General features: G+C 39.9%; 1 protein-coding gene across 3 annotated transcripts in view; it reads right to left on the bottom strand.

The window, feature by feature from the left end:
- NFATC1 (nuclear factor of activated T-cells 1) overlaps nt 1–23,327 on the bottom strand; it is a 157,247-nt gene that overhangs the window by 98,740 nt on the left and 35,180 nt on the right. For all 3 annotated transcript variants that reach the window (XM_019524065.1, XM_019524085.1, XM_019524074.1), the window contains exon 4: nt 492–694. In XM_019524065.1, coding sequence (XP_019379610.1) covers nt 492–694 — 203 coding nt within the window. The remainder of the gene's footprint in view (nt 1–491; nt 695–23,327) is intronic.

A 23,327-nucleotide genomic window follows, 5' to 3' on the forward strand; every position in this document is an offset into this window, starting at 1 on the left:
TTTTTTCACTGACAGCTGGATTATTTGGGGGAAAAAACTTTTTGCAAGATCTCTCTTCTTCTCCTAAACCAGAGATGAGTTTTAACAAGCTCTGTTCCTTGTAGTTCTGCCTACAGAAGTAAATAGGTGTCATGTTTAGGAACTAAATGCAGGAGCTGAGGTAGGAGATATTTACAGCTTGGTAACTGAGCTACTTATTTTAAATGGCAAATAAGCACATTGGCTGAAACTCTAGAATGAAACTAATCAGTTGTCATAAATATTTGCAAAGTTTATTTAGGCATTAAACTGATTAGGGGCAGTTTGTTCTACCAAACCTTTAGAAACCTGCTAGGAAGCTGGATTATTTCTAGGATTGAGCATAAAAAAGAGAAAAATGCAGCATAAAGTCAAAAAAAGAAAAAAAAGGAAAGAAAGAATGAAAAGAAAAATTGTAGTGGGCAGCCTGGAAAGAAACTGCTAGACAGTCAGGTTCACTGTTTGGTTCTTACATTGCTCTCATGTTGTTTTCTTGCATGAGTGGAATTTCCAAGACTTTGGTGTTGGAAAGTATTGTTTCTTGGCTGGTGGTAGAAACGGTCTTCCCTGTGATTCGATGAACCTGGTAGAAGGCATGGGGTCGCAGCAGGCGGTCGTCTGCAGTCCCAATGAACAGCTGTAGCGTGAGTGGCTCACTTTCTAAGTAACCATGTAGCTGGCAAGAGAACAGAAAACTCCTACTAAGCACCATACACATAAACTGCTAGGAATCAATTAAACTTTTATAAGCAAGAGAGTCTAATTCAAGGAGAAAACTTGTGACAGGTGCTACGTGTTAAGCCCCACTTTTTCCTGTAATGTAATATTGGTACAATAAAAAGGTACACTTAGAAAATGTCTCATTATTCTAAATGACCTTAGGCACTTTAGTTTGAGCTAGCCTTTGAACAGTTTTGCTGCAGGCATTCAGAAACTTTGTATTAATTCTGTAACAGCATTCTGTGAAATACAATGGAGTCAATGTTCCCCCAGCAAACTGAAGGCAACAAAACCAATGGACTTGAAATTAGAATAGACCACAGCTCATCCCTGAATTCCCTGTATTGCCCTGGCAGCGCTAGCAAGCTGCTAGTTAGGTCACTTTTTCTTGATCAATTCTATGCTGCCAAATGCTGACCAGGATAGATTGGGAATATATTTTATATACACACTCATTCATAAAGTTTGTAAAATTCTTGGAAAACTGCACACAAATCCCACTAAGGTCACTGGGCTGAAAAGTTTTATCCATCAGTCTTGTCCACAGGCTCATTTCTGATATCTGTTGGTGAGACACAAGAATTGGCCCAGTATATCTAGCCTCACTTACTCTGCTGCGACTAGATTAGCAATGTTACTGCACTGATAGAATCACTCTGGATTTATACTGGTGTAAGACACATCAACATTTGATCTACCAGCATGGATGTATGACCCTAAATTAGCCACATAAAACTTTGTATTAATTCTGTAACAGCATTACATTAAGCTATTGGCTATTAGGCTATCACTAGCACTACTAGGCTATCAACTCCAATAATCTGACATCTCTAACATCAGTTCTATCCATGATACCTGGATAAATGTCTTTATTTAAATGCAATCTAAATGAGAATATTGTAGATTCTGACTTGCAAAGAGTGACTTTAATGGGATACAAACTTAGTTTGACAACTGCTGTGTTGGCTCACCTAGTGGATCCGTCACCTTCAGATTATGAGGGTCTGAGGTCAGAATTTTGGCTGCAGTAATATGCAGCATTCATGAGCCTTGAAAATTCAGGCAACTAATGGAGGTGTTAGGAGGGCACGTAATAGGAGGAAGTCTCCTAATTGGTTAAGTCTGCTTTAGTGTCTGGCTACAATTGGCAGACAGGAGGAATGGGGAACTGGTGATGACTCATATCACTAATGCCGTGCCAAACTAAGTCCAGTGTTGCATGCAAAATGTGAGCTAGTCAGGCACAAAGGGCTTCATTGGTTTTCTCCTCTTTGTGTTGTAGGCTATATAGTCAAAGGTATGACTATAGCATGTGCAGACATACCTGAGATAGCTTTCACCTTTAGTCACTGCTTTTTCTCTACTATCATGACCCGAGCTAGTGACATCGAATCTGGCTTCATTATAGCTGCCTGTGCTACGGTTCCACTACTGAGTGCAGCTTAGACCCAACCTTTGTCTCAAAGCCAAGATGCATCCCAATTAGCTCATTACTGTCAGACACAGAGAAATTATAAAAAAAAACCCACTTTACTCTTTGGCTGCTGAACTCATCCCTATACCAGAGAGATTCTAACAGGTATGAAGGAGCCTATCAGGAGAGTTTCCCACTATTTCATAAGCTACACAACTGTGCACCAGACATATTTGTTTAGTTTCCTCTAATAACAGTGGAGTTGCCCAGGTGCCAGAAGTTGTTACTTAATGAATGAGAATAAATTTAGTGAATATACCTGCAGATGCAACATGTGCCCAGATATCTTTGAAAACAGATCACCAGCTATTTTGCCCCAGAAAACTGATTCTTGAGACATCACAAAATCCAGAAGAACACAGATACAAACACCAGATTCCTAAATGGTGACTGGGCAGGTGCCATTCCAGGAGTGATACTTCAATTCTTTTAGAGAGGAAGATTAAGATTTAGTGTGGTGTAATCACTGCTTTGCTACTACAGAATCAATCTAACAATAACACTTTTATATTGGGAGGTTTTATGAGGTATAGCAGCCTGGTTCTTTAATTTTCACTGATACACATTGGGACATCTCCAGTTTCACCCTAGCTAGAATGGCTGCACATCAGTTTGTTAACTCCTCTTGTAGGAACATAAGATATTCCATGCAGACCTCCAGTGTACAAAAATATTTATATAATGATGATATTATAATAACAATTATATTATTAGTTCAAAGGGTTGGGTATTTGACCAGTCAAATAAAATTCAGTCAATTGACCAGTTACAAATTAGTAAAAAATTGCCAATAGGTCCAATTAATACACCAATAAGTACAATTTTTCCATTAAGAAATTTGTCAAAAAACAATAAAAATCGTATTTCTGTCATGAAAACTACAAAAAATGTAGTTTTTTGTAAAATTGCTATACTTTTTGACCAGTCAAAAATATGCAGTCAATTGACTGGTCAGTTGACAATATTTGACTGGCCAACTGACTGGGTTGTCAGCTCTATTAGTTCATGCTTCAGGTCCTAAGATGGTTACAACATTAGTCAGGAAGAAAATGCGCATGCATAAGTTGGATTCCAGACGTGCAGGCAGGTGCGTTTTTTTGGCACCACAAATGTCTTTGCAGCACTGTAAACCACACACCCGGCATGTTAAAGCATGCCCTGAGCTGCAAATATGCAGCCTGGGACAAAATTTGCTACCGGGAAATCCATGTAGCAAAAAAACACTGCAAAAAAGCGGCTCAGCTCATGCCACAGGAGCATGCACTGGCAGCCATGGAGGCTTGCTCCTCCAAGGGAGACACTCTGGCTGCTGGCCAGAGCATCTCCCCTCCTCTAGTTGTCCCCTGACTCCCCCAGGTATGGCAGGAGCTGGGAGAAGCAGGGAAATGGCAGTTTGCTCCACACCAATTGCATGTGCAGGGGTGTGCACAGCAGCAAAAAGTAGCAGCACAAATTTGTGTTGCTACTATTTTTGCTGCTGCAAATGCATGCTCCTGCATGTGAGGATGTGCCCATAAGGAGTATTGCATGAGTTGCTTGCTATACTGTGGTTTTGTTCACCTTCCTTTGAATCCTCAGATACTGTTCACTGCAGATGACAGGAAATTGGCTAAATGGATGAAAACAATTTTTGTTTGCACTTTGAGGGAGAAGACTAAAAGAGATTCAGCTACATCCTATAGAAGTCCCCAGCCACGCATACACACACACAAAATCTGTAATGTTAGGATATTGTATACATAGATTTCATCTGGAATTTATGTTCAGTTTTAATGTTAAAGACATTGTTGGTGGTTTTGCCTCCTCTACTCTTTAGCTGTGGTCCACTGAAGAATTTCTCCTTTGGGCTTATGTTGTGTAAGAGAGGTCAGAGCAGACCCTCCTGTGGAATCTTTGAACAAATGGTTACACCGGAACACATGGGAGTAGATCGGGGACGGGCAATTGTTTTGGGCAGAGGACCGCTTAATGAGTTTTGGCAAGCCATTGAGGGCTGCGTGACAGGCAGCCCAGGGCAGAAAAATATTAATTTTCTAAATTTTTAGGGGCTCTGTGGGCTGGATAGAATGGCCTGGCCACATTTGATAACTTGCCCATCAAAATGTGGATGCCCTTAGAATATGTTGTTATCACAAGTATCTCTTCAGGTTTATAAGGGACATCTTTACGTTTTTCTGCATTTATAGCTCCTGCTGCTGATCTTTCATGTAGCTACTAACATTTTCTTTATTACACACAGTCCATTTTAAATGCCTAGTAAAAGTATCATACTTGGCTCTTACTAAACAGCAATGACATGGTCTTTTTGCAGGTACATACATTTGCACTGTATATGAAAATGTGCTTCTTAATGTCTGAAAAGCAAAATAAATTAGCTGCAGTCTAAGCAGCTAACAGGCAATTACAGCACAAGTTGCGACCATGTGGAAAAGGTATGTTTCTACTCAATGTAGATCTACCTCAGTACACCTTAGAGTTATAGCTGTTTACTACTGTTACCACTGCAGACTCAGTAATGCTGTCGCCGAGTAACTTGGATTCTATTTTGCCTCGTGTCTCATCAGCATTTCCAATCGTGGAACCTGAGTGATGATGTAAGAGCTGGACCTGGTGACGGTGCACCAGGCAGAAAGAACTCAGCTAGATTTTCAGCTCTTAGGAAAATAGGCAGTGTCGCCAGAAACATTACTGGGGTTTAAATTGACTAAAGCTTATCTGGAAGTTCTTGAGAGAGAAAAAAGATGATATCACTCTGCGACATCACTTTTAAAGAGTCACTTTTCCAACTCAGTTTCACTATTACTGGATAAGGAAAAACTAAACTAAACATATTGAATTCAGAGGCCTGTTAAGTTTTCAGATTAATATAGACTGAGTGAAGAAATAAGCATGTACTGTACTTAATGACCTATATGTTTTGCTGAATCATGCCACAAGGACTGAAGAAATGTTAGACTCATATCATATTCTTCTATTATAAGATTTTATTTTTAAATCAAGACTCTGGTGTTGCCAACTCCTTTAACTTCCTCCTAAGCCTTGTCTTTTAATATTTTTTCTTCCTTAATAGCTCTAGCTCCAAGACTCACATGGATACTTCAGAAACTCAGCTTTCTACTAATAATAAAATTGAGTTCCTAGCTATCCTGTTTATGGAAAAAAAAACTAGAAAATGTTAATTCCTGAAAGGTTAAAAAAACAACATATCCATAGAAAGATGCACAATGCATTATTTGTTAAACACTCATGATTTTTAAGCCAAACCCATGATTGTTAGGATCCGGGTCATAAGTGTTGAATGCTTCATTCCCGCGAGATCAGAATGCTTTTATCTAACAACTGCTTCCATCTGATGTCTAAGCTCTATTCGCTATTTGGTTCTGAATTTGTAATAGATATTATTTAGGCTATTCAGTAAGTACTGTGGCATTCAACTGCTCACTTAAACTCCAGACAAAATAAATAAAAAATTCAGATAGGTTGCTCACTAATCAATAGAGATACCTTGCAATCCCTACACAGACAAAATTCCCAGTGATATAGTGTGTTAACTTTAATGGGAGTTTTTTGTTTGGGTAACTCCTGCAGGATCTAGCTTTTAGCAGGAGGCATCTCATCTGAAATATGTGATTCTCTTGAAGTTTTATCCATTGCATCATATTATTTACTTTTATATTATGTCACACAATCTCCTATGCCAACAGAAGCAATAAAATATGATGCAAGGATTAACATTTAAAGGGACACATACTGTGCATGTCTAATTTTAGATCAGGCACCCACTATGGATAGCTGAGACAGATGGATCTGGACTCGATGAATATCTGGCACATACCAGATGTCTTAAGAATGGACTAGATTTTTCTCATTGTTAGGCAGTCCTAGAAAGAATATTCTGCTGCTCTCTCCAGCTACTCAAGTGTTGTGTTACTGTCATATCGTGCAGCAAGACAAGGAGAAGAGTGGGTGAGTAGTGAAAGCAGAGGTGGAACAGAGTCTTTGAGCTTTCACATTCGTAAGCAGGTAAGGAAATATTGAGTAAGATGGATGTAAAATGGCAAGTGGGGAAAAGGGGAATGAGCATTCCAATTGGTTAGGAAAATTTTTTACACATACACACACACATACACACACACATACATGCATATTTTCCATGCATGTTCTGGAATACTGTATTTGGTTATAAAGATTCTGTTTCCTGGCTTGCAGCATGGGATGCATGCGTCAGACACCCTATTTTTATCTTTTTCTCTCTGTAACACAGTCCCAAAGCTGAAGCTCCTCTCTTAATACAACCAAGCTGAGCACTGGTAACAAGGGCTGCTCTCAACTACATTCTTCATAAGAAAAGTTCTGCTTTCCTATAGATCACACTTTATTTGGCAATGCCTAGAATAAAAGCTATTAAAGGGCCTGGCCACAGCAGTGGAAAGGGGATTTGCTGCAAGTAACACTTGGGGACACACTATTTTTGGAGAGGGTTTTGGGTTTTTTTTTTACCTTCTCCAAAAAAACCTGAGCATTCTGTGCACTCTGGTCTCTCGGACCTTGTTTTAACACACTCTAAAAGATACATTCAAGACTTAGTAAGATAACAGATACAGATCTTTGTGGTCAGTTTTTGGTTTTCAAGTGAACGTAGGTTATATTTGGCTGTTGTCTTGACATCTAATTTGCACTGTACATTTTTAGTGCTATTTTATAATACATATTAAATAGTCTTGGAAGTCAAAAATAGAGAAACTGAATCTGGTTCTGATCCCATCTACCGCAGCTTTCTACTAATGTAACTCAGCTGAGATCAGTGGACTTGCACCTAATTTACACCAGTATGAATCTGATCAGAATTAACCCCCTTAAGCGTTATGTAATTTTGAACGAGAGAGAGAAAGAGAAAGTTCTGGTTGGCAATTTACTTTGCTAGGATTATCATTGTAATTTTGTCTGAAGTAGGGTTTCTCTGGAATTCCTGATCCTTGCAATGAACTCTTTCACTTTTTCTCCCACTAAGACATCTTGATTTTCACCAAGAAACTGCTATTCATCTTGACAGATAGGCTGCCAAAGTAAATCCCAGCTTGTCCACTGTTGGTGTCCTACATACAAAGGAATAGTGCTAATACCCTAGCACATGCAGTCACCAGAGTTTTCTAAACACAAATAAACATTACTGTAGCAGCTAGGGAAGCATGAGGAGAATCACAGAGAGTGATCATCAGGCAGTATTTATAATGGCAATGGAGCCAAATCAAATTGCCGGAAGTTAGTGTACAGTAACTTGGGGCATTCCTATCTGGGTCCAACCTTTGGGTCCTATCTGGAACCACCTCAAATTTATAAAATACAATTAGCAAAGTGAAGAAGAGAGAGAACAATGATATTAGGAATATTACAGGCAGGATTAGTGCACAGGTTATTTTAATGTGAACATTTAACAAATGCTCAGTAAAATTCTGTGATTCATATGCAATGAATTGTGGACTTCAGTGTCCCATCTTAACATATCAAGCACAATTTCAGCACAAGCAACCATTTCAAAGATTGGGGGGTAAACTTTTATTATTTAAACCAAAATGTTTATTTTAACAAGGGCAATTCAAATATTTTTCATGTTTCCTTCCAAGCTTTTTATGCTTTGGCATGTTAAAATATCTGTCAAAATGGTTAGAAAACTACCTGTCAAAACAATGAGCCCTCTGTGCTTAAAAAGGCTTCCTCAAGTTAACTTCAAGAAAGATCCCATACCAAAGCGTATGAAAGACAATGTAGCCAGAAACAAGTTAGAATGTCCACATAATCTACTGAAAGAATAACTAAAGAAAAAGCAGAGTATGCTATTCAACATAGCAAATTCTTAATATATGTGCTCTTGTGGCTTTAAAAATCATACCATAAATATGGGAGTAAGCTCCAGAAATCACCATATGTGTATTTTCCCCAGGATGCAATAACTGAAAGTTCACTCAGGCATTCATACATCATACATGCAGAACACTTTAAATTTAATTTTGAAAGAAATAATGAATGAGGATAGATGATGACTTAAGGCCTGATTTTATTCCCAGTGAAGTCAAGGGCAAAACTCCCATTGACTTCAATGAGCAGGACCCTGTTCTTAATACAACTCGCCCAAGATCCCCTAAGCTACAAAGTGGTGTATACTTTACTATAGTGGCATAAATATCCACATAAAACATTCTCTTGACTAATGCATATGCAAAAATGCAATGAGGCTAAAAAGACATTACAGGCAATCCCTGCTTAACGCTGTTTCACTTAGCGCTATTTCACTATAACGTTCATTTTAAATTGATACCTGATTTCACTGAGTGCTCAGCAAGTTTCATTATAACACTCACAGTTGCATTCTTGGGTCACTAAAAACAATTGTGGTCGCCACCTTTGGTCATCAAATACTTTTGGTTTTGCTTAATGCTCATTTCTCTTAGCGCTTGGTTTTTCAGGAAACAACTAAGCGGAGGTTGCCTGTATTCTTTAGACAGCTTGTACACAAAGAAAGCATCTAAATAAACCAATTAAAGCAATATGCACTGCATCCATTGTTTCATTTCCAGGTCAGATTGCAATACCCTTACTCACTCTGAAAAATGCCTTACTTTTCAACCTGTCCCACTGAAATCATAAGGGTTACACAAGGAGCAACGGGGTACTCAGCTAGAGTTAATGTTTCACAGCCTGGGAAAGATAATAAGTAAAACCAGAAACTCTGATGTGCATCTATTTTGGCCATCAACTAAAGGCAGAAATTCTAGACAGGTTATTTGTGGCCACATGTTCGCAAAAAAGTAAACAAGGGTATAAAAGATAAGATCTATAAAGTAAATGTCGCACATCTATTTAAGTTGCTGCACCCTGGAGTGTGTACAATAACAGCTTTCCAGCAACCTCATTCAGTTATTATGTCTTTTGTATAGTAACTTCATATGATGAACAATAAAATAAAACAAATAGGTTTAACAATATTGACCCAATATGTGACTTCATAAAAACTTTCAAACATATCAAAGAGCTGTTCAGTACTGAGAATGTAAAATCAAAAATCAGGACCACGCTACTTAAACTGTAGTTACTCTGCAAACAATTCAGACTCAAATTTAGCGATAAACAGTAATAAAATAAATAATATTTGTTTTATATAATAAATATATATATAAATATTTATTATATTAAATATATATAACCCATGTATTAGAACAGATTCATCAATCAGCCTTTTAGGGAAAGAAATTTAAATGTAATTAACACCTAAAGGTAATATAGAACTTATTCCAATTAAGTCATATTCTTAAAATGGAAAGAGGCTGGGAAGGTTGGTCTTGTGGGTGATTACTTTCATGTGATAAAAAGACAACAGGCACTGGATTCAGGAAACCTGGGGATCTATTTCTATGTGCTCTGTGTGACCCTAAGTACATCACTTAACAGCTATGTCTCAGTTTACCCATATGTAAAAAAGAAATGCATAAAGCAAATCTGTCCAGAGATCTACAATAAACCACCTCTTTTTGAAATACACAGAGAACCCCTGACTATGATGCATTAAAACACCATTAAAAGACCTCCCTACCCATCAAAATGAATTCCTTTCTACCCATCCATTCTTTAACTCTACTCAAGCTCTGGTGCTAGGACATTCTTGTAAACACAGATGCACCTTATAAAGTGCCTGGAAGCCCCATGGCACTGGTAACATATGGAAAGGAAGACAAAGTTCTAGCTATTCCATCTCTAGCCCTTTTTCCATCTGAACCCACTTCAGTGACCTATGCTAATCGCAGGTACTGGGCTCTTGGTCAAGGGAGATGATTGGAAAGGAAGCAAAGCTTAAAATATTCAACATATCTTAGGCCAAGAATAATGTTTGAGAGTTCCTTGGAGAACCAACAGATAAGCATACTTCTGCTGAGAAGTATCCCTGTGTATATGGAAAGTAGTATCCTGAAGTAGCAAATGGTCTTTAGATGTAGGCCAGCAGTGCTCAAGCTCTTGGCCCAGCAGGCCAAATGAGTAGAGCAGGGCTGGTCTGTGGGCTGGATTGGGCCCCAGGTGCCTGGATAGAGCTCCACAGCATCTTGGCTGGTTCCCTCATGCTGAAATAAGGTCCTAGGGCCTGGTGCCACCCCCTTCCAGCCCTGTGTGCTGGGATCAAGCCCCAGGGCTCAGTGCCACCCCCTCCCAGCCCCATGTGCTGGAGCTGGGCCCTGGGGCCCAGTGCTGCCCTTACATATTGAGATTGGGCTTAGGACCTGGCACTGCCTCTGCATGCTGGGATCTGGCACCTGATGGCTCACACTGCATAGGCCCAGCCCCATGTGCTGGGATGGGGTACCCAATCTAGCACACAGGGCCTGGGGCTCCGCCACAGATCTGGATTTGCCAGCAGGGGAGTGCTGCCAGGGGCCAGATCTGGCCCATGGGCTGGGGTTAAGCACCTCTGGTGTAGGCCAAATAAAGCATGCTGCAGTAGTACAAACTAAAGCTATGAAAGTGTAATGAGGGTGTGCAGCTGAAAGAAGTATGAAGTATTCTTCCCAAGTGCAAGAAACAAACAGCACTCTAAGCTATCTGTTACTCACACAACAATTGCAGGGGTTTTGACAGGACCCCTAAACTCCATGCTTGAGTGACAAACTGTTATCATGCCCACTTGACTGAGGGTTCTTATATAATTCCTGTCTTTTTCCAGCTGCTTCTTTCAAGCTTTAGCATTACCTCTGCATGTGAATGTGAATACATTACTGTTGTACCACTGACATGACATTGATTATTTTTACTGCTCCTAGCCCAGAGCCATGCCACCTCATGCTGTGATAACCCACAACGAAAGCTGAGTTAGGTGAATGATAACCCTTTAGCGAAAGAACTTGGTGCTTCTGTCAGCGATCAACTCTGCTTCTTTCTAGTCCTGAGCTGGTTGTGTTGATGAGGGTGAAAGATTTTGGATTAGGTGTAAAATGGAAAACTTAACCATTTGTTGCCATTTAGCCTTTGGAAGAAGTAGGGGTTCTAGTTTTAGGAATAATTTCAGTTCTCTTGTACAGTGTGTTCTCTGGTGAATGTGTAAGCCAAATAAAAAGGAGCCACATCTTGCTTAAAAGAGCAAAGCAAGCTGATTTCAGAATAAAAACAATTCTGCTCTTCCAGAGCTTAGGTTACCCTTGGGCCATGACAATTTGTGCAGAGCTTTCCTTGACAACCGCTTTGCATATTTAACCAAAAAGAGTAATTTTACATCACTCTAAGTATAACATAATACAAATGCTACCTCCTGACCACTCCCACAAGTCAAAATGAAGAAAAAATATTGTGCTGCTTGCAAGAATATTTTTTTCTTGCTATACCACATTTTTCCTGGATTCCTTGAATTCTGTTCTAAAATGCAAACGTAGCTTTCAAATGTCCTAATACTAGAGTTCTTCTGCCAATATTAAATAAGATGGCTCCCACCCCCAAAGAAACAGGCCTGGCAGGGGAAGAGAAGTGAGCAGCAGCAAGAAGGAACAGAAAGTAGGAGGAGTGTGTTTTATGTGGCACTTTCCTTGAGCTGCCACTTGGACTTTGGTTTGACAGTGCAGCAAAAGAGCAGTTGTTCACATCACAATGAATAAAGATCCAAATAAAACTTCCAGCTGCAAATATGCTGTGAGGAATTATTAATCTTAGTGTAATAGAGACACTGCACATACAGTGACTGGCTCACTAGGCATTTAGGTTTCTGGCCAGGGAAAAACAGCCTTCGTGGCTGCTGGCTTGCAGCTTAACCATGAAATCTCCTTGGCTAAACAGCCATAAAAGCTGCTCCCTATTTCTAGGAAGGACTTCCCTAATCAAATGTAGCCATATGAAGCAACCACCCAAGCTTGCATTCTTTCTAAAGTAATTTGACTCATGGGAATGATGCCCTAGTAGAAGGGGAGAGAAGGAGTCTTTTTCTTTTTGATGATTCACAATTCTAATGGGTTGCTGGTCCTATGCACTTTGTTCCATCAGCAGGCAGTACAAGAGATTACTGTCCTTGTACTCAGAAAATACATTTTGCACAGCCAAACTTTGAAAAAGTCCCCCTCCCTTGCTGCATCAGCAGTCTGGCTGGATTCTCTCCTACCCTCCAATTGTCCAGTAATTGAAGGGAGCCAGACCTCTCCCCACTATAACCCATCCAAACTGGAGTTATTCTAGTCCTGTAGCTATAATAATTTCCAAAAGCTGCATACATTTTCTTGCTGCAGGAGCAGGAAGGGGGATAACCAGACCCTAAGCAGGGAACTTGAGTGTACTGGAGCCAAGTACCTCATTTAAATTAACTCTTCATCTCATGAATAACCTCAGAATTCCCTGGTGGGGCTGCAGCTGGCCTGTGTAAAGCAGGGTGACCTTTCCTTTGGATAGCTTGGTCTGCTGCACGTCCACCATATGTGACCTTTGGGGGCTTTTATACCACAACAGGCTGTGTGTTTTTCTCTGAACCAGATCCATAGCAGCTAAAATCTGAAGCATGAGAGACTTTCAAATTGCAATTAAACAAACTCACTTTTATGATGTAAAAGAGAGCTATGAAAATTTCAGGCAGGTCTGTCTTCTTGATGTTTTTCACCTGTGTCTCCAACTTAAAGGCCATAAGCCTGATACTGATTAGAATAAATCAGAATATACTCTGCTGACATCAATATTGTTATACTAGTGTGAGAGAGATGAGTTTCCCATGTTTAGGCAGATTTTCAGTTTTGCATGTTTCAGACCCTGAAGCTCAACTGTACTTCTTCAGCAATCCCTCACATTCGAGAATGATTGTTGTCCACGACTGTCTTATCTGTGTGCCCGAAGATGGCTGATGAGGCCTATCTGAGATTGACAGACTCTCCTTCAGCTTGGACATGAGTTTCTGTGTGGGGTGTGTGGTGCTGGAGTCTTCATTTGGTTTGCAACACACTGTTTCTGCTGCTCCTGCTTTTCTGTCATCTGTTATTTTTGTGAGGTTTTAAAGCACTGAAGCAGACTCTTCCTCCATTTGGGGCAGTCCTTGGCAATAGTCTCCCATGAGTTGACATCGATGTTGCACTTTTTTAAGTTGGCCTTGAGGATGTCTGTAAAGGGCTTTCTCTGGAGAGTTGGCAGAGCTGGGAGAATAAAACTTGCTTCAGAAGTCTGGAGTCAGACTTCCAGATAACATGGCTGGCCCAACGAAGTTGATACTTATGGTGTTTGCTTGCAGGACAATGCAAACATTGGTGTGTCTGTCTTCCCACTGGATTTGGAGGATCTTCTACAGGCAGTTTTGATGGTACTTCTCCAACAACTTCTGATATCTCTTGTACATTGTCCATGTCTTAGCTCCATGCAGCAAGACTGCTTTATAAACCATGAGTTTGGTTTCAGATCTGATGTCACGATCTTCAAACACCTGTTTCTTCAGGTGTCCAAAGGGTGCCTTGCACATTTGAGGCAATGTTGGAGTTCTTCATCAATGTCAGCTTTCTGCAAAAGACGGCTTCTGAGGGACAGAAAATATTCAGTGTTCTCCAGAGTCTCACCGTGGATCTGGATTACCAAAGCTGGGGACTGTTATTTAGGAGCTTGTTGGTGGAGGACCTTAGTCTTCCGAATGTTAAGCAACAGCCCCATTTTCTTGTATGCCTCAGTAAAGATATTAACGATTGCCTGAAGGTCTACTTCTGAGTGAGTACACACTATAGCATCATCAGTGGACTGGAGGTCAATGATTGTAGTCAAGGTGGTCTTGGTTTTGGCTTGGAGTCAGCTGAGATTAAACAGTTTACCATTCATTTGGTAGTTTAGCTCCATTCTGGCTGGAATCTTGTTGATGGTCAGATGTAGCATCATGGCAAGGAACATTGAGAAGTGCTGGAGTGATGATGCAGCCTTGCTTAACTCCTGTTTCAACCTCAAAGGGATGTGATAAATCCATTACTGAAACTCACCACTCATACCATCATAGGGTAGGCAGAGAATGGCAACAAATTTCAGTGGGCATCCACACTTCAGAAGGATTCTCCACAACACTTCTCAGCCGACACTATAAATCATTTAATAGGAACATTCCCCTCAAACGTTGGCTTTTCTGAACCTACACAGACCTTCTATTTAGTTACACTTGTGAGTGGGCACTAACAGGTATGTTAGTACCTGTGGTGACAGGTAATCAGCACTACTGTGCATTAGTACAGATGAATGGTTTTTTTCTGATGCTATTGCACATTAGACTAAATCTACTGTGCATTAGTGCATTAGCATGGGCTTTGCCAGCTGCACTAATGCACAGTAGAATTAGTCTTCTAACCATTAAGCATCTTGTGTAGACACGTCCACTGTGTAACTATATTAGAGGCCTATTACAACAGAGATTTATGATAGGTTTCTATGAAGATGCCTCAGGCAGGTTTATACTTGTACACATACCACAAGTCATGTCATTTGTGCATTTTTTGTATTAAAAATGTTTATATTTGTATGTATGCAATAACTGGCCCTGGTTTCAGGCTCAGTCTAAGGTATAGTCAGCATAGTTTGAAATCTGCTTCAAGCCATTTTTTACATTAACTTGATCCTGAGGATGGGTCTGGGCAATCTGAACTGCAAGCACAAAACAGAACAGCTTTGCTGTCTTTAATGGGGCCAAATCCCTGAGCTCTCACTGCAGGCTTGCCTATAACCAACATTTACTAGCAGAGTAGGGCTAGGGACAGACATCACACATAAACTGGTTTAAGTGATCAGAAACTGGTTTAAACTGTAACAGAACAGAAACTCAGAGCACATAAACCAGTTTCAAAATAGCTGAAACTGTTTTAAGATAAACCTGGTTGAATGTAGTATCAGACTTAACTAATTTGGGTCAAACCAGTTTATGAAACTTGTCCCAGACCTCTTCCTGGTTCAAGTTAAATCAAAGTCCCCCAGCATCCCAGCATGCTTTGCAACCCTGGGCTGGGCTGTGCTGTTTGCTCCAGAGAGCAGGGCTGGCCCTACCCCTGTGTTCCCTAGCTGGAGGAATGAGGGCTGGCTGACAAGGGGGTGGAGGTGGGGGGCAAGCCCATCTTGGGATGCAGCCCTATCTGCAGGGAGCTGCGGGGGAACTACCCCACTCCAGCTGGGGTCTGAGGCCAGGGAGGGTGGGGGGTTAAACACCCCTTCCTGCACTAAAACGTACTGCTGGTTGCAGCTGTGGACTACAAATCCCAGAGACCTCAGGGGCAGTAGGAAAAAAACACACAATCCATGATGGCTAAATGCCAGAGAGCAATGCTCTAGTGCCCCCTCCCCCCCAGCTTCTGGCCTGAGCCACTCCAGGCATATGGCCACATTTCCTCAATCAAAGGTAAATGACTGTTCACTTGCGTCTCAATTTAATTTGTGCATCATAGACTAACCTTCAAAGACTGAATAAATTCAACCTTGGGCTTTTTGACTGTCTGTATTTAGCCTAGGTGGTGCATATGTTGGAGTATGTGTTTTATATCCTGAATCTGCAACTTTGTGTGTTCATAACCAGGAGCTTGCCCATATGCTACTTGTTACAAGATGAAGACATAAGGCATGGTTTTGTTCTATCCAAGGATAAACAAAGGTGCCAGTGTGTTTGGTGCGATATTGTTCCTCACAGAATAACTATGATGATTAGAAGGAGCCACAAGATGTAATGACATCTGTGATTTTATTTCCCTAAATTATCAATTTTCCCTACAAAGTAAGCTTATTTGAGTATGAGGCATTATTTAAATACATAAATATTTGGCAAGCTGTAAACACTACAGAATATTAAACTATATTCAGATTAAGACTGGACTTCATATTCTTGTGCCATTAACATTAATATGAATATAGCTTTCGCATTTCATTTCTGGTTTCTTTTTAAGCGATTTGCCAAGGTTTCCTTCCCAAAGGCAACAAAATAATTTATTTTAAAGACATCTTAGTATTTAATTAGCATTCTTTATAAAAAGGCCCAACACTGAGTAAGACCTGGAAACTCAATGGAAGAAGCAGACAAAGCACATGGTTTACTTGCTTGCTATAAAGTTGTATGTCCCCAGTGGGACTTATTATAATCAGACAGTCCATAAATAAAACTTCTCTTTTTCAGGTTGGGGGAGGGAGAAGGACTGAGCAAAGAGCTGAAATAACCTTCCTTGCTCTTTTTGTGAGTCACGTGAATCCTCATGCCCTCCCAAAGGCAGATCCAAAGGGAGTGCAATGGCACAGTCACATCCCCTTTGGCCATGCTGCACACGGGCTCTTGGGGCAGGTTCTCACCAGAGCCCTTGCTTTTGAAGGGCTCTGGAGCCCAAAGGGTGGGCACTCTCACCACTGATGCTCATCTCTTCTTTTCCCCTGATGCTGAATTCAGGAGGTCCCAGCTGGCCCAGGTAAAGAGGGCCCAGAGACAAAACGGGATAGAGGGCTCAGAAAGACAGCAGGAGCCCAGAGGACTCAGAGGTCAGGTAGGATCAGGGTGCTCATAGATCTCATTGGCCTAGGAGTGGGGCCAGGGCTCAGGAAGGGCTGAAGGCTAGAAGGGCCACAGCTGCAGACTGTCAGGGCTGGAGAGCCCATGGGTTTCAGCTGGCTTAGGAGCAGGGCCAGGACCAAAGGTCAGGGGGACCACAGCTGGAGAGTGAGGGGGCCAGAGTGTCCATAGCCCAGAGAAGGGCAGGTGTAATGGATGAAAAGAGCCAGCAGCCTGTAGCCTGTAGCCCACAGGGATGGTTGTGACTGATTAGTATGCATGACATCTGCAAGGCATGGGCATGGGTCTTGGGGAGAATGGAGCCCACATAATTAGCCCTTATGGCAGTGAGAAGCGACATTGGTACTCATGAAGAGATCTGACATGGGAAGCCCTGAGGTAGCCTTTTCTGAAAGTATCATTTCATCAAGACATGGCAGATGAGGAAAAAATCGAGATTGCCCAGAGACAGCCATGTTGACAAGGGCTGAGGGGGCTCTAGGGACATCATGACTACCTCAGGAATTGGACCGCATTACAATCTCAAGTCTACTTGGACATTAATCCTAATAGGTAAAATTATGTTTACGCATTTGAAGGAATAAACTCAGACAACTATAACAGTTCATTTCTTTAGCCAATAGGTTGCTGTCTATCTCTCTATGCTCTTAAAGACAACAGAGTCATATTCTGCTTTGTTTTATACAGTCCAACAAGAGGAATCTAAGTGGGTATTCATCTAGCCAAATACACATGCTCCTGGTTTTTTAAGGCATACCCCTGTGACTTGCATGCTCCACAGTGGAAGCTTCTTATAGAGAATACAGCAGTAAAAATAGCTCATGTGCAGTTTATGGCTTATAGCTAGGACTTTATGGTTTTGACCTTAAAGGAGGTCTGACAAGACTATACGAAATTCAAACAGGTTGTACCTTAAAAAATCAGGACCTCCTAGGTCTCTGAATGCTAGAAGAGGGGCAAGGGATAGATCATTCTGGATATACCCTAATTAAATATTCTTCTCCTTAGCCTATACTTTCTGCCACAGTGTGAGATGAGAAACTGGACTAAATGGGCCTATGGTCTGATGCAGTAGGACACTTCTCATGTTATTATGAGAAGTGAAGATCCCCTAGATTGGTATATGGCCTTAGTTAAAAAAAAGTCTGTGACATAACATATAGATGTAATCTGTTGGCCTTAGAGTTTTGATTAAAACAGAGTAGAATGTATATGCAAGAGTTGATTGCATATAATACTAATAGCACTACCCAATGAGCAACAAATGTTTGAATGAATGCCCAGCAGCTAACTCAGTAAAAACAATTATTTGTCAAGTGATTAAGCTTCTGGGACATGGTTCCCAAGGCATTCTCAGACTGTTATTCTAAATACTGTCAAGTTTATTAGTATTACTTAGCACTGGAACACTGGAGTTTTAGATGAACTCTATTGATTACCATAATTCCATCTCAAGCGAGTAAGATTATCAAGTCCAGTTTTGCAAGCAACTGTGACAGAAAGTGAAAATAAAGGTTTTATGGGTCAAATTCTTTCCTCATGTGAACAGGTGACAATCCACTAAAATCAATGCACTGTTTTACACCAACAGAGAAACTGGCCCCGGTACACTGGGTTTTGGGTAGAGCACTCAGTGTTTGCAACTCATCAAGATTCATTTCCTGCAATATATATTTTCCTGTGCATTATATACTTTTAAAAAATGCAGCATAAGTATATCTGAAACTACATAGGCCACAATAATATTACAGCATTCTAAAGCAAACTATCTTTCTTCCCAAAGGATCTCAAGGTACTCTACAAATGACTTATAGAATAATTTTCCCTAATATTAAAATACAGCCACCTCTAGGTGTGTTGTAACTTCTGTTCAACTACTCACCAAAAAAAAAAAAAATCACACATGCACGCACACACACCCGCTTAAGTTAGGAAGTAAAGAAAGATACTATCATGTATTGCAATTGCTGGGGCAATTAAAAGAGATAAAAGAGACTGGGTTTACCCAAATACAAACTCACCAGGACCAGGTTTCTAGTAAGAGCTCAAAGTCCAGTATGCTTTGGCAATACTTAGTTTACACATTAGGTAGCCAGCCACAAAGAGACAGACCATCCACTGCCAACTAATCCCAGGCAGATCTTAAAATATGGATTTCTCACAAATGAATGGCACTGCTCCAAGAAAGGTATGCTGTACTTGTGCCAAGCAGACATCTGTCAAAGGCTCACGCTTATGTGAGCACATCCCCTAAGTGACAGTGCTTGGCTGAATTATCTTCTGAACTCAGGGAAAAAGTATGGACCTCAGTTATACCCACACATTAAAATTCCAAAAGTATTTTCTGATGCTGTAATTCACCAGCATTACTACCACCATCTTGTTTAGCTGTTTGTAAAACAATTCAGCTCTGCATACACTACAGCTTTTCCTTTTGCATACAAGACTAAAAAGATGTCAGTGATAAAACAGATCTCTTTGCAATGGTTCACATGCAATAGTCCCTCACACGTTCTAATTCTTGAGGATTAGAAATTTAGGTTGCTGTAAATATTAATATGTAAGCCCTCTGAAAGATTAAATTTATTTCTAAAAAAATATTTTGGAATCCTTAGTGAAGAAGGGTTTTATATAAGTATAAAATGGCTTCCACATTCAATTTTATTTCAGCAAATCCTATATAAAGTGGAGGAATCTACATATTTATGCAGTCAGTAAGGTACTTTGGGATTTCTGGAAATGAAAATCATTGTGTAAAATGTTGTTATATATGCAAATTAAGGTTTAAAATGTCAAGTTTAGGTTCACTTTCAACAAAACAAAATACATTGTGTGCATAGAAGTTTGTTCAAGACCACAGAACAAGGGCTGTTTTTACAGCAGTTGTGATCTTATATGCATTACTCCAGAATAGAAACTGAGTCAAGGCCATGTGGACTATATTTCCTCCTAATTATGCAGAGTTTGAGATATGTATCCCCACCCTTGAAGTCAATGCAAGCCCAACACTGACAAGTTTCCCTAGCATATTTTTCTTGTAGAATTGCTTTATATGTACCAAGTGTCTTAAAATGAACATATATAAAAAGCTAGAAGGTGGAAATGATGCAGCCTATGGATATTTTTGGTTTTGACTTCACTCATAATCAGAGCTATGAACAAAGCACAAAGAGGCATAGTAAATAAAGAATGGCCACACAGGCACGAAAAGCTTCCAAAACAGAGACAATTAAATTATCGTTTCACTGAGGAGAACATACTGCAGTGAAATGCTAAATGAGCAACTCTAATTAAAAACATGCTGTGAAACTCCTACTTTCTACGAAGAAAACTCAGGCTAGCAATGGTGCATATACAGCCTCTTAACTCTTTAAAACCAGTCAGGCAACCAAAAAGCCATGGCAGAAGTAACTTCTGAGAGCTGGGAAAGATATTGACATGATCTTCTTGGTCATTGTGAAAATAATGTGCTATACTCAAAGTAACATTCATTTTTGTAACTATTTCTCATGCTGAGTATGAATTTATAAGATTTTTATCCCTCTTAATTTGGTGTCAGGTCTTCAAAGAAGAGATAAAGAGGGAAGTAGATATACAAGGAAAATTTATATAGACAGCTAACATGAGTTGTCCTAACGGGGAAAGTTCTTAAAAATGTGTGAGCCAACGAGATTATCCTAAAGGAAAAAAGCAGGGCAAGAAGCTAAGAAAGAGCCAAGAAGTGGGCTTGTGTTAGCCCCCAAGCTGGAGGGGAAGAAATACCAAAAGAAAATAGTGAAGAAATAGTCAAGGAAATATAAGGAGAACTAGTGAGGGACGTATCATGGAAGCCCAAAGTAGATGAGACCTTAAGAGGGAAAATCTGACTGACACTGTCAAAAGCAGCAGGACAACTAAAAAGATGAGAGCAGAACAGATTCCACTCCCTATATCATGACATTTTCAGTCAGTCTAAAAAGCAGGGGTGCTCAACTCTGGCCCACCAGACAAATCCAGCCAGCAGAACTATAGCATCTGGTCCATGGGACTTCCCACAAATCAGCAAATTTGGCGATGGGGGAACAGTGGCAATTAATATTGCCACCCCCTCCTTCATTGCCAAATTCCCAAGCCCCACATGGCCAGGTGGGAGCTAGGCCATGCCTCTCACTCCATATGGCTGGATTGGGTTCTTGGTTGCACCCTACCCACCTCTACACAGCTGAAGCAGGCCCAGCACACCTGCCTCACAGACCAGATGTGACCAACCACCCAGATCTGGTCCGTAAACAGGCCGGGCACCTCAAAAAAGTTGAACATCACTGGTCTAAAGTAAACAGCTGCTATTATTGGGCTCAGTGGTGACCCTCTTATATGCTAAGAAAATGGAATATTACTTTGCACGATTCACAGAACTCACTTGCCTTGATTCTGTGGCAGCTTATTAAAACCATTACAGAACTTGCAACTTTGCAATGAACAACTTCAGCAATAGGAGAGAGGCAGAATTATACTTCTAGAGTTGCTGGTCAGTAGCAGATATTAGCAGGCTGAGACACACTGAACAGAATAATAGATAGAAATTTGGGCACTTCCACCCCTCACAGAAGGAAGAATAATCTGTGGCCAAGGAATACAAGTAATATTTTGCAATGCTGTTACTGACCATGCTTTTCCCCCATCAGCGCTGTTTTCTGAAACAATATTTTGAGAATAATGGGCTATGTATATTTTGGCATGCAGCTAAAAATGCAAGCATGGTCTGGATATTTGCATGTAAAAGTGTGAATGAGCATTTAAAATCCCCTAATGCAATATTGAAAAAGCTGGTTGACCAAAAATTGTGGCAACACCACCTATCAGAGATTCAGAGCAATAACACTGCGTTTTAGTGCATCACATGTTACATGGACATCTTTATGTTCTAATCCACAGTGGCTACATAATATTGATAACTTGCAACAGAAAAGTGACATAAGAGAAATGCATCCTCTTCATAGGATACCATTCTTCTAAGTGTAAAATTTTAGAAAAGTTTAGTCTATACCCTGAATCCTCCATTATAAATAATAATTTGCATGTCAATAGCACCTTTCATCAGAGAATTGTAAAGTGTGAGAGGTAGATAATTTCTTATTACTCACATTTTCTAAATGAAAAATATGTGGCACAGAGATAAGTAGCTCAACAGGGTTCCAGTTAACCAATGTATCCCCCTTTGGCAGAGCACTTAAACAGATGTTTAACATTAACCTGATTTTATTGGGATTTAAGCATGTGCTTAAAGTGCTCTGCTGAACAGAGACAGAAAGGTCACACGGATAAGCCTCTCTTTTGTATGTTTTTTTTTTGGCTAGCTGAATTGTGATGTGATCAATATTGCTGCATGTGTAGAAGCAAGCACTACTGGGTAAGTCCTTGTTCTGGAAGACAACAGGGATGTTGCCACCAATGTCATTGGGACCATGGATTGCCAGGACCACCACATTATCAATGCTACAAAGAACAGAATCAGTAAAATGTCCCTCAAGATTTGGAACTGACATAAAACAGAATTCCTAAAATCTTTACCCAAAATCTTGACCTGAAGAAGAGCCCCTCTAACTGAAAAGCTTGTCTAACTTTATCTCAATTATACAGTTGGTCAAATAAAAGATATCACTCCAAAAAAATCCTTGCTTGTTATGTAAAAACAAGAGTTGTTTACTGCTTTAAGTGGCTTTACATTTGAAACATGTCCATTAGACTTTTAAACTGTAATGTGCATAGTGACTGAATGGAAATGAAAAGCAGTAATTCCTTAGTTTTACTGGACATTGAAACATTAAAAACAGGTGTTTAAAAACCATGTTACAAATCTGTCTGCAACCTGTATTATTTTTTACTATGTGCAAGTAAGCTGATCACCGCTCCATTCCAATTGTTACAATGAAAATATGTAACTCTTGCTGAATTATTTCTTAAACACGTGCAGGGTGTAGAAGTTTTATTTGATTCCACTGCTCTGACAGCATGCAACATACTTTACTTATGTTTATATAACAGATGTTGTAATGGACATATCTCTTCCATGGCTCATATCAAAGAAGATCTCTTAAGCTATGCCTCACGATAAACCCCTGCTCATATTGAAAGCTACAATGTACTTCCAGTGAGTGACTGAGTAATCTGACACTATTTTTCCCACCAATTCAGTTTATTTGTAACAATGACATTAAAATGGAAAATCTATGTTATAATCACATGCACAGACTTTGTTATAAACATAATAGATTACCATATCTATTACGAACATAATTCTATTCTTCTTACCTCATAAAAATAAAAAGATAAAAAAATGGAGTTCCTAATTTGCTGGTGTAAAACTAATGTGAAATCTAATTATATGCAATACATATTTTACTACTACATACACATACATACATTGTATAGTACAGTATCTATACACATGCACACACACATCTTCTCTGAAAACTATACACTGTACATGTAGACTATGAAAACTATATTTTTTAATATAATTGGTGATACTGAGGAGGAAAAAAAATCATTTGCTCTGAGATATTACTTTAAAAATAGAGGACAGATGTCTAGTTACCAAAGCAGACTTGTAAAAAATTAATCATTTGC

The sequence above is a fragment of the Gavialis gangeticus genome, unplaced genomic scaffold (assembly GCF_001723915.1).
Source record: "Gavialis gangeticus isolate Ggan-Ray unplaced genomic scaffold, GavGan_comp1, whole genome shotgun sequence".
Taxonomy (NCBI): domain Eukaryota; kingdom Metazoa; phylum Chordata; order Crocodylia; family Gavialidae; genus Gavialis; species Gavialis gangeticus.